Consider the following 15,229-nt stretch of genomic DNA (forward strand, 5'->3'; position numbering starts at 1 on the left):
GTTTCCTAACAAATTTTACCGACTAGAAGTTTTTAGAAAACAACTAAAGTGAAAGCCTCGAACCCAAATTAAGTTATGAAAATAATATACAAAAGAATTACATTGTATATGGAGTACTACTAACAATGTGGCTGAAGCATTAGCCAAGAAAACAGGGATTGAGTGGTGCATAGACAAAGGAATCTGCAAGCTGGAAATTGAAAGTGACTCACAGTTACTAGGGGATTGGATTACCAACAAGGCTAATCCTCCATGGAATCTGGTAAATACTATAGAGCAAATCCAGCACATGTTAAGAGTCTTTCCAAGATAAGATCATCCATCATTGCTTCAGAGAATGTAATAGACCTGAGGATAATCTAGCAAACTGGGGCCTAACCTATGGAGACACTGTTTGGATGAACAACTTCATGGATTTACCAAGAGACAGCAGAGGACAGATCAAGATTGACAAATTGCAGATGCCCTCTTTTAGGAATTCCATTATTAAAAACTCCTTTAATGTGCATAGATCTATGTATAGGAATTACTTATTTGATGTCCCTTGATTACCTCTTGTGTTAACAGTGAAGATATGAGTCATATCTTCACTTTCACACTCTAGAATTTTTTGAGAGCCTAGATGAAATCCTACTTTACATAGATGGAGGGTGTTCCATCATAGTAGGTACAGGGTATTGTAACCTTGTTGATCCCCTTTTTGCTGAATGAATAACATCCAAGTCAGGCTCCTGGAATGGAGATGACTTAAGAATTTTAAAAAACATACTAGAATTTAGCATTTGAGGAAGAACAGGTACGCAATTTTTATCCAGTTGGTTTAACCACTCAAAATCCTACAGACAAGAGTCAACTCCATGTAATATTTTATTATGAATTTCAATATCGACTTATTTACATGAAAAAGTTATTCCTTGTGTCCTAATTTATGTAATGCATGTGCTTTGATCGGACATGATTTTTTTTTTTTTAAAATGAAAGACTTTTAAAATATGTGATTTAATACAAATTATAGATATTATGTGGTTATAAATCATCAAGTAAAACAAGAAATTAAATTAAATTATTTTTAAATACGGAAATGTATCATTCTTTAATTGGACATACTAAAAAGGAAATTGCAAACGTAAATTGAAATAAAGGGAATAACTTATAAGTCGCTTAATTGTGTAGTTGTTTTAGTTACTTTTCTTTTGGTACATATTTGTTTTAATACTGCCAATACATATTAGAACTTGTAGTCATACAAATAAACAACTTATATATTTCGACACAACCATTTTCATCATTTCTATAATGAGCCGTAGTCCAAACTGAATCTAAAAGCACCTCAATCCCCTAGTCTTCTTATCTCTCAAGAACTTCTGTGCAAATCTATAATGATCAGTAATTGCAGTGAGTTTCATGTGCATCACCAGAAATCATTCAGAATTAAGCATGAAGACACCACCAAGTTCTTCTCCAAACTCCTTTCCAAAGAAAACACCAATAAGCTAGCCATCCCTTCTTTCAGAATCTACTATGGTGATAATGTTCCAAGTTCTGTTCCTTTCATTTGGGAATCTCAACCTGGCACTCCAAAACATACACTTTCTCAAACTTCACATTATTTGCCTCCTCTTACTCCCCCTCCGTCTTACTACAAAAATAATGATATTAACCAAAAACCAACTAGAAAGAATTCAAGATCCAAGCTTTTTCATGCACTCCTCAAGAAACTGATCAATCCAAAGAAACCCCATTTTCCTCTATCACCTTCTTCTTCTTCATCGTCGTCGATTTCATCATCGTTATCGCGGTCGTCTTCTTCACATTCCTCATTCTCTGCTCCTACAACACCTTTAAGTAAATGTGGTGGATATCAAGCTGGTGTTTTTATGACGAAGAAAGCTCTTTTTTCCGACCTCAGTGGCCGTAGATCTAGTTAAGGTTCTCATGTGCGTGCTACTTCTTGTATTTTTATCATTTTTAATTTTATTCCCTCTATTTTCTGGTGTTAATTTAGCTGTTGTATGCACAAATGCAAACATCAGCAACTTATTGAAGACATCATTAAATAAAAATAAAAGTATGTCTTCTTCTTAATAGTGATTATATAAGGTGATTGCACTCGTCTAATATGGTATAAAAAATATGGAGGCTTCCATTGAAGTCTTACTATCGCCTACTATTAGAGACGGATCCACTATTAAACTCGATTAGTTCAACCGTTAAAGTTTTTGGCGTTGAACATAATATATAGGAGTATTTAATATTATAGGTTCATATATACTATAGTTATTGCAAATTTAATTGATTTAACACATAAATTTATGCTTAAGTGAAAAGTATTGATCAAGCTCCGATGAAACCAGTGCTGCAAGACTGTATCCGCCAATACTTTACACAATAGTAATAAAAAATTATACATGCTTGGCTAGGTGAGAATGTGTATTGAAAAAATAATTAAATAAATAAATGTCATAGTTAATCACTTTTAATGAGATGATCACACGTTCAAAGCAGTATATGGTGCTTAAACTTATATACTCCCTCCGGTCCATAATTGTGTTTTTAGATTTTATATTTACTCCAAAGTAAGTAATTTTACATAATAAAAAACATATTAATTTTTTTAAATTTTTTAATTTTTCTTTAAATAATGAATTTTTACATAATCAAAAAATCATATTAAATAATTAGTACTACTGCTCTTTTTCAAGACTTCCAAGTGGAGTAAGTAACAGGTTACATTAAGTGGTCGTTTGGTGCATGGCCAAAATTATTTCGGGATTATAATCCCAAGACTAATTTATCTCATATCTTGGGACTATTTTATATCATCTAGATACCATCTTCTAGATGGTATAAAATAGTCCCAGGATAAGTGGGATATGCTGGGATATCCCAGCTTATATCATGGGATGCATTTATACTTTGTTTGGTACAAGATATTTATTCCAGGATAAATTTATACCTTCTACCAAATATGGTATAAAACATTAGTGCTGGAATATCCCAACTTATACCATGCACCAAACGGCCCCTTAAGAATTGGCTCCAATGTTTCATTAATTGCTAGGTAATATTAATTTATCTAACACTCTAAATTTCAATACTTAATTATGTCAATTTAGAAAGATGCAAATTTTGATTAAAGGATAATTTAGTGAAAACATCTCTTCCATTTTAGGGATGAATAAATTTTTTAAAAAGTGTATCCAAGCTAAAAACAACATATTATATATAATATGGACTGAATCCAGTGATACGATTTGGAGGGATTGGTTGTAATAAATGACCCTATTAAATTAGTATAGCTAGCTGTCTAATTTCTTTTGGTGGAACAAGCAGAGTACAAGAGTCGTTGATGAGTCAAGTCTTGCCTTTTCAAGAACTGTACTACTATTAAATGCAATAGAAGGAAGTTTGTTGGAACTTGCTATCAAAATAATAAATATAGGTTTTATCCATATCTAAAAATTGGAATCTTTTAGCTGTGTGTTTGTCCTTTTTAAATCTCAGTGCATTGAAGCAGTGTCCTGTATATGCATGAATGTGCACTGTCGTGTCAGTTTCATGCTGCCATATTAGCCAGGTGAGGCCTTTTGTAAAATTTTGGATGTAGGTGTCAGATTTAGAAGGGAAAAGGGTGAAAATGCCCCTTCACTTTAGGAGGAAAAAGGCTAAAAATATCATCTATTATAAATTTAGGTAAAAAATATCTCTCTTATCATTAAATTTTTTAAATATACTCCTGGTTTAACAGAAATACCTAACATAACTCAATTTTATTTTTAACCCCGCTCTATTTAAACCCGACCCAACTAAATAAAAAACGCATATGCGACCAACTTGTTCTCGAGTCCTACATCTGTAGCCATTAGGCACAAGAGCGGGTAACCCATATACGTTTTTTATTTAGTTGGGTCGGGTTTAAATTAAAAATGAAATCGAGTTATGTTTGGGATTTCCGTTAAGATAGGGGTATAATTGAAAATTTTAATGACGGAAGGAATATTTTTGACGCAAATTTGTAATTGAAGATATTTTTAGCCCTTTTCTCAAAATAGAGGGGCATTTTTGACCCTTTTTCCGATTTAGAAACACTACGGTTAAATTTTCTTTATTGCTATGTTGATGAAGTATATAGATCCATGTAATATTTATCAAAAGTAAATTCTGCAAAACATTTTTACACAAGCAAATCTTATAGTATGAGAGTAAATGTTGGCTGAAGTCTAATCTATCAAGACGAATGTCTTAAAACTGTAAGCTAAGATAAAAGGTATATAGTCATATAAACCTGAAAAAAATTTAAGAAATCATCACATCAAATAAAAGGTGCAACAAGTCGCAGTGGATCTAGAGCATAAGCTACGGGTTTACGGACCCAGTTTTGATTTACACCCTCAGTTTTACTTTAACATTAAATTGCTTCTTCAATTTTGAACAATAAATATTCCGCTTCTCCTATTTTATGTAATGGAAATTTTATCTTGACATCATGATTTCTCATACATTTAATATCTTTTTATATTATATATGAATTTTGATATTATATTTTTCATATTACCTGTAATTAACTAATCCTATAACATTTGATATTAAATTTTAATTTAAGTTCATCAATATTACCGCAATTCTAGTATGATTATTTTCCAATATAACGTGCACTAAGTATATATGCATTAATAAAATTTCATTTTATTTCCTATAACTCTATCATCTAGATTTTTGAATTTTGATTGTCAATAAGGAAATATTTATGAATTGCGATTTAAAAATTTATTTAAAGTATAATAGATAATTTTTTAGGAATTTGTTATTAAAATTCACATCTATTTTATAATTTTTATTTTTATTACCTGCATTTAACACACGTTACAAATTTCTCACTCTTTTATTCTCAACTGTATAACCAATATTTTAAATTTTGATTTTGCTATTATTAAAATTACTAATATGATTGAGAAAATTATTTTTAATTAGTTTGTTTTATTCTTGTTTCACATCAACTCCTCAAAATCAAAAGTCCCAAAACACGCCTTCTCTCTCCACATATATAGTAAAAATACAAACCATTTTGCCTTCAACATTCACTTCGGCATCTGTCGATTTCGACGAGAGTATGAGACTATTTATCAATCTTTTTTACTGCTGAATATATCCTTAATCTTCACTTTATTTGAGTAAGTGTTTTATATTTTAAAATTTTGAATACCCTTTTAAACATGAGCTCATTTTTTGTTTGAAAAAAGAAATAATAAGATTTTGAAATTTGAAAAAGGTTTAAACGCCTTCACTAACACTCATTTTGCAAAGAAATTTCTCTATTTTACCTTTATTTAAAAACTTGTTATATTGTTTAGAATATAAAAGCACGTATGATGGATAATGTACTTTTGTCATATTAATAGTTGTTTGGACATTGATTTGAAACCATGAGATGAAATCAGCGTTTCGACGTGCATTTTATCTCATGGTTTGAAATCCCTAATCATCCCAAAAGACATGATTTGGGGTTTCAAACTATGATTTCAAAAATTTTAACTATAAAAGTTGACCCATAAGTTTATATTTTGTAAAAAAAGACTCAAACAATTACTCCCACCAATCATTTGCCAAAATTTATTTATGTCTACCATGTGAGAGGATTATATTAAAGAGTAGTTACATTATTATTCATGTTAAATTGTATTTTTTATTGAAAAAAAGTTTTATCAATTGATGTTGTATTTTTTAGAATGACCTTCTAGTAGAGTATTAATTTTGTTATGAACTATTACTTGCTCATTTGGTAAGATTGTATAAGAATTGAGAATATTTGATAGTTTTCACAACTTGTGGGGTTTTTATGTCTATAAGAAAAAATACAACCTAAGAAATTCAAATTGCATGTCCAATCATGGTTTCAAAACATGGTTTCAAACCATGTCCAAACAGCTCCTTAGTATCAAATTAATAATATTAAAGTTTATACTTTGGTGATAAATTATAATCATTAGGTTTTCAAAGAGTTCCATGCCGGACTTTCCCCCTAGTAATCAGGGGCGGATCCACATGTTGTCGAGGTGTGTTCACCCAAACACCCTCGGCAAAAAATTACAGTGTATATATAGGGTAAATTTTCTGTGTTTATGTGCATATATTAACTTATGAACACCCTGAAATTAAATTATATTTAGCTTCTTCTTTTTTCCGAATACCCTGAATGAAAATTCTGGATCCGCCACTGCTAGTGATGAACATATTTACAGATAAGAGATGTCTTCGGTACACTAAAATTCTGAGTCCGCTAATAGGGTTAAAGAACCTCGCTTTTTTAGTTCTAAAATGAAACCATGGTCGAAATAGGACGAGATGAATATTATTCATATAGATAATTTCAACTAATTGGGATTAAAAGGGTAGTACTAGTTGTTGTTAATTTGAGTGTTTAAATCTTTATTTCTGTTCTTTTTTTTAATTATTTTCTCCTTTTTTCTCTATATTAACAGAAAAAGATAACTACTACAGTCTATAGTACACCTTTTTTGAAAAAAATAAAAAAATTATGCCAATTATCAGAAAACTACTTATTCTAGCATATCGTATATCAAAATAATATATTAGTAGTAGTTAAAGTATACTGTTGTAGTATATCATGACACCACATGGTATATATCATATATATATTGACAGAGTACCATAAAAGGACTGGTTCAATCCTTAAGAAGAAAAAGAGTCCTCAATCTATGATACCCACATTGTATATATATAATATATTGATAGTATATCATAGGGAACTGGTTCATTGTTTCAAGAAAAACACAACTCAATCTCTATGATACCCACATGGTATATATCATAAACTGACAGGGTGTTATAGATGACTGATTCATTCTTCAACTTAAACATTTCTCAGCCCTCTATGATATGTTGACAGGGTATCATAGAAGAGTGATTCATTCTTTCAAAAATAAAAACTCCTCAGTCATCTATCATACCCAACAATAACAACGTAGCAACATATCCAGTATATTACCATAAGTGGAGTTTGGAGGGAAGGGGTATGAGGTATACACAGACCTTACCCCTACCTTTGTGGATAGAGAAGCTGTTTCTGATAGACCTCCGACTCAATAAATCATTTTTCAAATAGTTCTCTATGATACCCACATTGTATATATCATATATTGATAGAGTATCATAAAGGACATGTTCATTCCGTCAAAAGAAAAAAATTATAATAGAATACAACAAACAATGTTTAAGCACAATTTTGAAATTTTAATTTTATATCATTTTAGCAAGTTTTATTTGTAAAAAATTATTAAAAACAAAAAACTCAAATTTTGGATATAAGTTTTATTTTCATTTGTAACTCTTTTTTTTATTTTTTATAAAAATATTTTTTCTATTAATCTAGATTTTAATAACTAAGTTAATGACTTTTTAGTATTTTCTTATTTATTTCTTGTTGTAGTCTAGTTATTTAATTTTTCTATATTTTTATTAGTCTAAAATAGTTAGCTAATATTCTTGTCTTTGTATTTTATTTTTATTGTTAAAAAAGGGGAGAAAAGACAAGAATATATAGAGTATGTTTGGTATGATGAAAAATATTTTTCAAGAAAATATTTTCTCAGAATATAAGTGATTTTCCTACTCATTTTCTTGTGTTTGGTACGCAAGTTCGAAAATGTCATTTTAAGAGCATTTGCATAAATTCAAAGCAAAACCTTTATAAAGTTTTTGAATTCGGAGTGCAACTTTTGGTGGTGTAGAGTACGGGTTGGAGGTGGGGTAGGCTACGCAGGGCCGGGGGTGGGGGGTGGTGTTGGAGCAAGAAAAAAATTTCCTTTTTTATATAAAAATTTATATATATAAAATGGGAAATTCGGGGGGAGGGGGGTGGGTGGTGTAAGAATCCATTTTTTTTTTTTTTGGAGGGTGGTGGGGTAGGTCGGGGGTGGTGTAAAAAACTAAAAAGAAAACTTTTTTCTTAAAAAGATTTTTTTTTTGGGGGGGGGGGGTGTTGTTTAGAATTTTTTTCATTTTTTAATTTGTTTTATAAAAGTGATATAAAATATATGAAAAAGAAAATTAGGACCAGGGGAGGGGGTGGTGGGATAGTAAGGTGTAGGGTGGGGTGTGGGGCATGATGTGGTTTGGGGTGGTGGGGAGGGAGGGGTGGGGGTGGTGGGGGGAGGGGTGGGGTGGTGGGGTTAAGTTTGTGGGTGTGGGGGGTGGAGTTTGGGGGCGGGGGTGTACATGTGAGATGGGGGGCTTGGGGAATGCGTTAGTGTGTTTTTATTAATTCGAAAAATATTTTTTCATTTGAAGATAACATTTAAAGAAAAATATTTTTCAAGATCTTAAGTGCAACCAAACAAGTAAAATATTTTCTCCTCCATGCTTCAGTTGCCAAGTATGATTTGGTATAGTTTCAAAGTTTGAAGCTGGAGCCTCTCGTCATGGAACAAATGTTTTGATTTCAAATCAACTTCGAAGAATGGTCGGAAATCGTCTTCCTAAAAATAAAAAGAAGAGTCTTCGATTGAACAAAAGAGTTTTCAATTGGCTCGACTTCCTTAGATAATCAAATTTAGTTTCAAGCCAATCATTAAACACTTTCGTCCTACCAAACACACTCATAAAGGGACAAGAAAAGAAGATAAACTAACCAAAAATGGAAAAGGAAATTAAAAGAGAAAAAACGACAAAAAGAGAAAAGAAACAAAACAAACAAAAAAAATAAATGGAGCCAGCTAAGAGAAAACAAGGACCCCAAAAAAAAAAAAAAAGCCCAAAAATGGAAGGTTGGAGAGGACAAAAATAAAACAAACCCAATTCAATTCAAGGGAATTTGACGCTGCAATTCAGGTGGGTAAGGTACACTTTTTTTTTATCTGCATGGGTAGCAATGATAATGAAGGCCTCATTTGTTTGCACTTAATGGAGGTTTGAATCTGAATGGTTAGACCTTAGATCATTAAGTGTATTTATTTACATTAAGATCTAAACACTTATTTGGTCTGAATAGGTCTTAATCATTATGATTTTGAACAAAATCTTAATATCATTAAGAAGTATTTTATATAGATAATATTTACCACCAGCTCCATCCCACCACCCCCTAACCCCAACCCTCCACTACCCAACCCCACACTCACCACCACCATCAACACCACCCCAACCCCAACCCCAACCCCCACCCTCCACCTACTCACTCCACCCTAACCCCCTACCCAACCAACCCCCCACTTCGATATCCACCCCCCGCGCCCCCAGCTATCTTACCCCAGACCCACCGCACCCCCACCCCTACCCCACCCACCACCACTACAAACATCTCCATCATTACTAGAAAAACATAAATGTTTCATTTTTTTTTTATCAAATAATATTTTTTTTTATTAAATTTGCATTTCTTTTCTAATTTTTAGTTACTTTTTTATTTGAAATATATATTTATTATGTTTAAATAAATACATTATGCACATTCAGATGTTGAAAAATAAACAGTCTTAATCATTCAGTGTTTAGATCTAGAGACAACATCTTAATCATTCAGATGTGCATTTAGATTCAGACGTCTTAGTCTTAATGAAAACAAATGAAGCCTAAGCCTCATATAGGCAAAAACGGGTAGTTAAATAGGCCCATATGAATATGGGAGAATGACGTATATATACATAAGAATAGAGTATATTTACAAAATATGATGATATTTTTTAATTTACAAAACATAATAATAGATTTCTTACAAAACATATACAAAATTTTTCGCTCAAGGCTTGAAAAATTCGCTCAAAAAATTGTGTATGAAAACTGTATGAGATGTGTATATCTCACTCAAGGCTTAAAAATTTCGCTCAATATTTTGTGTATGAATACTGTATGAAATATGTATATCTCGCTGAAGGCTTGAAAATTTCGCTCAAAATTTTGTGTATGGAAATTGTATGAAATATGTACATCTTGCTCAAGGTTTAAAATTTTCACATTTTTCATGTATGAAAACTGTATAAAAATGGTATGAAGTTGTATACAAACTATATAACTGTATAAAATTTGTGTAAAGTTCATATTAAGGTTTGAAAATTTAATACAACTACAACAATATTGTATACAACTTTCATACAATATACATCCAAAAATCAACTACAACAACATAGAATATTGAAATTACAAGACCAACAACCAGAGAGGAGGAGGCTTTCAATGTGCCGCTCTTTTTTTCTTTTTTATTGGTCAACAAGCAATCACTTTCCAACTTTTTCAAACTTCAAACTTGGTGAAAATTAGTTCTTTAGATCTGCTATTCTATTCTTGTTCACTAAAATACCGAAGGTAACTTATTTCCAACTTCTAAAGTGAACAAGTATAGAATTGAAGACCTAATATTCACGAATTTAAAAGTTGGAAAGACGTTAGATACTACACTTTGCTCACACAAGATGGTGGGTGCCTAGGTCGGAGTTGCACCGTCAGCGGCGAGGTAATGGGTGGGGAAGAAGAGTCGCTGTTGAGATGAAGAAATATGGGGTGAAGGACAATGGGGAAGGGAAGGGTTGCATTTTAATTTTTCCAGATTTGTGCGTGAAGGAGAATGAGGAAGTGCAACCCTTTTAATTTTTCAGATCTGGTATATTTTGTAATTTTATTGGTATATTTTGTAAATAAGGAAAAGTATCCCTATGTTTTGTAATATAGAGTCTTAACTAGTATTATTAGGTTTTTCTCTTTATTTATCTGTATAGGAAGGCAAAAAGGCCCAAAATCCAACAATTTTCTCACCCAAAACCCAACAATTTTCTCTTACATTTGGTGCTTGTGATGTCTTACCCACGGTTTTCACTTCAACACTTTAATAGAGGCTTGTTTCAGTTAGACATTCCAACCTTAATAAATGCTTGCCTATTAGACACGAAATGACAAACGAGACGATGACAGTGGCATTTGGCCTCAAAATAATTATAAAAAAATATTTTGTAGTTGAAAAACAAGAAAAAGCTATTTAACTAATCCAGAAATATTTTATAACACTCTTCCAGCTACGGCATGTATGTCCATGATTATAGCACTAAGTTTGCTAATCATTCTTTCAAACACCAAAAAATACGAAATATTGTGGTAAAGAATGGTTGAGTGATAAGAAAAAAAAAAAAAAAAAGGATTGATGGTTTAGACGAACAAAGGAATCGAAAAGCTACCGCAAAGCATGGCTTCTGACAAGCAATTGAGGAAACAATTAGCAGAGGAAGAATGAAAATCTTACACTTACCACCATGTAGATCTGTAACTAAATATATTAAAATATAATTATTAAAAAATAAACTACAAAATAAATAAGACGTTTTATGGAACATTTGTCGATCGAAAGTCAAAAAAAGGAAAATGAACATAAATTATTTAATAAGATATAGTACCAACTATTAGTAATAACTTTCTTGCACTTTAAATATGTAATTAATATATATTACATAGAAATTTCTCTTTTTTAATTTATTCTTTCTCTTCAAAATTATCTTAAATATACTTAGTTGAATTAAGTTTAATTTGTGTAAGAATTTCGATTATATAAATGGTTTCATTTTTTTTTTTTAAGAAAAGATATAACATGTGCAGGATTTTCATAATATAGGAGGTGTAAGTGTTTCATTTTAAGATACAGGATATTTATCAGTAATTGAGTCATAGTACATTGGTGTTTAGTATAGTTAATCCTTCTTTTTAGTAATTTTTTTTTAACTATTAGCCACATATTTAATTGTCCAAGTTGTAGGGATCTAGTAGTTTAGTTGATTGTTGTCACGACCCAAGTTACCGATCGTGTGGGCACCTAACCTATTGTCACTACTAGGCGAACCCTTACCCCGTTAACCCATTAATCACTAGCCAATTTTAATTTCTTCATACATTTATACTCAAACAATCAATGATCATGTGAATGAATAAATAACTAAAACAATTCATAATTAACAGATAATATAAGTGCGGAAGTCTTAACTATTACACCCCCAAGATCTGAAAGTCATCGTACAAGGACTCTAACCAATAATGTCTAAAGAATGAAGTATATCTCAAATATAATAACAAATAATGTCTGGAATGAAAGTAGACATTTGAAAAGAGAGATCTTCATGTGGCATGGCATGAATGGAAGCTCACCTCGGATCCGTTCAAGCTAACTAGCTTCAAGCTAGAGATGTGGTCTGGATGAAATATTTGGAACACAATCTGCACTCAAAAAGGGTGCAGCAAGGTAGTATCAGTACAAACACTATGTACCGGTAAACATCATAGGCCGACTAAGATTAGTTCACGCATATAAGTATAAAATCAACAAGATAAACAGATAGTCACTTAATACTTAAATCCAAGTCACAGAATATCTCATAATAGAGTCACAGCCTAAGATGAAGCTTCTAAACCACAAGTCTGTCAAGTTTCAATAGTCTCACCTAATAATCACAAGTCCAAGTTCCTTCCCTAGGTAGAGTCACTAATCCACAATTTAACTCAGTCAATGGTCATATTTATATCACAATAGGCATTCAACATCCACACCAAAATCAGAAACAAACGAGCATGTAATAATGCAGAATAAAATGCAATGCCATGCACTGGCCAATCACGCGAACTGTACACACATGCTAACTGATGTCATTGCTCAATAACTATGACCTGCAGGGGACCCATGGTGTCCATGTACCACTCGTTCCGGATACTCATCGGACCCGAGCCACAAATCATCCGCTTCAAAAAGAACCTTGGACGCGGATCCACCTTATGTACCACTCGTTTCCGGAACGAACCTCAGACCATGAGCTCACAACTAGGTCACATCCTCACCCCTGGTCAAATGTGCCTTTTCATATGTATAGTAAAACTGTCACGTCACTCTCAATGATCAATTCATCAAGTACCATGTATCAAATAGTATCACAAGTTCAACAAGAAGATTATATTAACTTCTTCACTAATTTCACATCACAATGTATGTCTCAACATATTCCAGTTCATTAGTATGTATGGACTATGAATAATTAGCAATATCAATGTCAAACACAAGGCATCATCCCACAAGTCTTCCAAACCATTTCCACCATGCATGAGTGTATGAATGCATAAATGAGTGTAAAGATGGTAAATCAATGCAAACCAATAAAGCAACAGTGAAGGTACAAGTAGCCACAAGTCATATCAAGACTTGGATCAACTCAACCATGAAATGAATCAGACAAATCCAAACCGTCTCAACCAACATAATAGTCTATGTCCCTCTTTACTTCCACATGTAGCAAGTACGCCTCACAACTAAGTCTTGTATCACCAAGAAGCTCCACTTTTCTATATATTATCATCAACAGTAAATCATACATCAAGTGTTCATCTACGTACTATCATAAATATATAAATCACAATTCAGGTCGAAACATCCTTCCTTTCTCCGATGATATGTGTCACAATAAGAGAGAATTAAGTACAATACGACAATTTAGGTAATAAGTCTAATCACAATAATTTATCAATGAGCCGCCATCAAGAACAATCAACCTAATAGAAATCCATCCCAAATCGCCACAGTATGAATACAACTACACCTCATATTTCAGTACATAACGTAACAACGACGAGTTCATAAAATCAGAAGTCATACCAACATAGCTAATATCCAACCAAAACACCATGTCCGAAGACCTAATCATGATTTCTCCCATCAATTCTACACAATACATACATTTCGCTAATCAAAGTCTAACTAAAGTAAGCTGTAGCCTACCTCGAATGCAGAACAGGAGCCACGAACTACTCCACACAAGCCTTCAATTTCCGAAGCGCCTCAGAATGATCAAAGTCTAACTATATGATGCTAAGTAAGCAACAAACCATGTATTTACACAAGAACACCAATTTGGGGAAGAAGACCCACTTACTTCTACCCTTTTCAATGGATGAAACTGTTACACCTCCCGTTTTATTGCAAGGAGATTTTGGTTTATTGGTGGTGTGTACCCTCGGTTCGATAATCTGCACCAAAGTTTTGGACTTGAGATATTTTTCCTTGTATGTGTACAGGAGTATAAGTATGCATTCTTGATGTTATGAGGGAATTAGAAGTGAAACGAATCGAATCGGAGCAGTTCAGAAAAATTGCTGAAACCAGTCAGCGTCGACGGCCAAGAGGACGACCGTCAATACGTCGACGAGCTGTCATCTGGCACCATCGATGAGGTTCTGCACTCAGACATTTCAGGCGGCAGTTTGACGGGGCATGTCGACGGACCGTCGACCCGCGGATCTGGAACTTTCCAGCCCTGGTTATAAATATAAGATCCCACGTTTGATTCCATTATTTCTCCCAAAACCAGATCCTATATCTCTCTAGAACCCTCCGAAACCCTCCTTTTATTTTCTACAACAAATCTATACCAACAAACTAAGATCAAAAGCCAAGATTAAGAGATTCATGTACTAGGAAGCCTACTAGGGTTTGTGAAGAGTAAGAATTTCTTTGGCATGCAAGTGGAGGATATCATTCTAATGGAGTAGAGTGGCTCAAGGCTTATTCCTAAGTGATTAAGGTGAGTTTTATGTTTATTTCATATTATTGAGAGTATTGAGGGGTTGAAAGACTTGGATTATGGAAAAAGAGGAGAATATGGAGTGCAAATATGAAAGTAATAATATTCTTGAACTATGACTTGACTTGAATCATAGTTCTTGATATGTAATGAGTATAATCTTGCTATGAATAGTATTAAAGATATTGTAAGGGCATTGTATGAGGATGGATATGGCATGGTGCCATAGCTAGGGTTATGAAGGATTGATAGGGAATGTTGAGTATTTAATAATGTATAGTTTGATAAAGTCATTGACTAAGGTGTTGTGGGTGTTGTTATTGATGTTAGGAGTTGTTTATTATATGAAGGAAGTCATCAAAATAAAGGGGATGTTATCCAATTTTCGTTAGCTTTAGCCTAAGCTTAAGCATATTTTCGATTATCTAATTTTAGTACGAACTTCCTTGAAGGTAGAAACATGAGTATTGGAGGGAAGCATTCAAGTGATAAAGTTAGCAAAGCACAAAGGTATGTAAGGCTAGTCCCTTCTCTTCCAAAGCATGATTCCTATGACATGATTCCCTTTGTCTCTCCATGACTTTCTTACATTCCGGAAAATATGAGTCAACGTTATATAGAGCTTCTTATGAGATAAAAGAATAAGAGATATGTTATGAATACGATAATGGTAA

The 15,229-nt window shown here is 32.7% G+C and overlaps 1 protein-coding gene across 1 annotated transcript; it reads left to right on the forward strand.

Annotated features, from left to right (window-relative positions):
• Positions 1-1,233: 1,233 nt before the first annotated feature.
• Positions 1,234-2,085, forward strand: LOC132605287 (uncharacterized). The gene has a single exon (XM_060318486.1). It carries the CDS (start codon positions 1,380-1,382, stop codon positions 1,926-1,928), a length of 549 nt encoding a protein of 182 aa, XP_060174469.1. The 5' UTR covers positions 1,234-1,379; the 3' UTR covers positions 1,929-2,085.
• Positions 2,086-15,229: the final 13,144 nt, after the last annotated feature.

This window comes from Lycium barbarum, chromosome 8, assembly GCF_019175385.1.
Source record: "Lycium barbarum isolate Lr01 chromosome 8, ASM1917538v2, whole genome shotgun sequence".
Classification (NCBI taxonomy): domain Eukaryota; kingdom Viridiplantae; phylum Streptophyta; class Magnoliopsida; order Solanales; family Solanaceae; genus Lycium; species Lycium barbarum.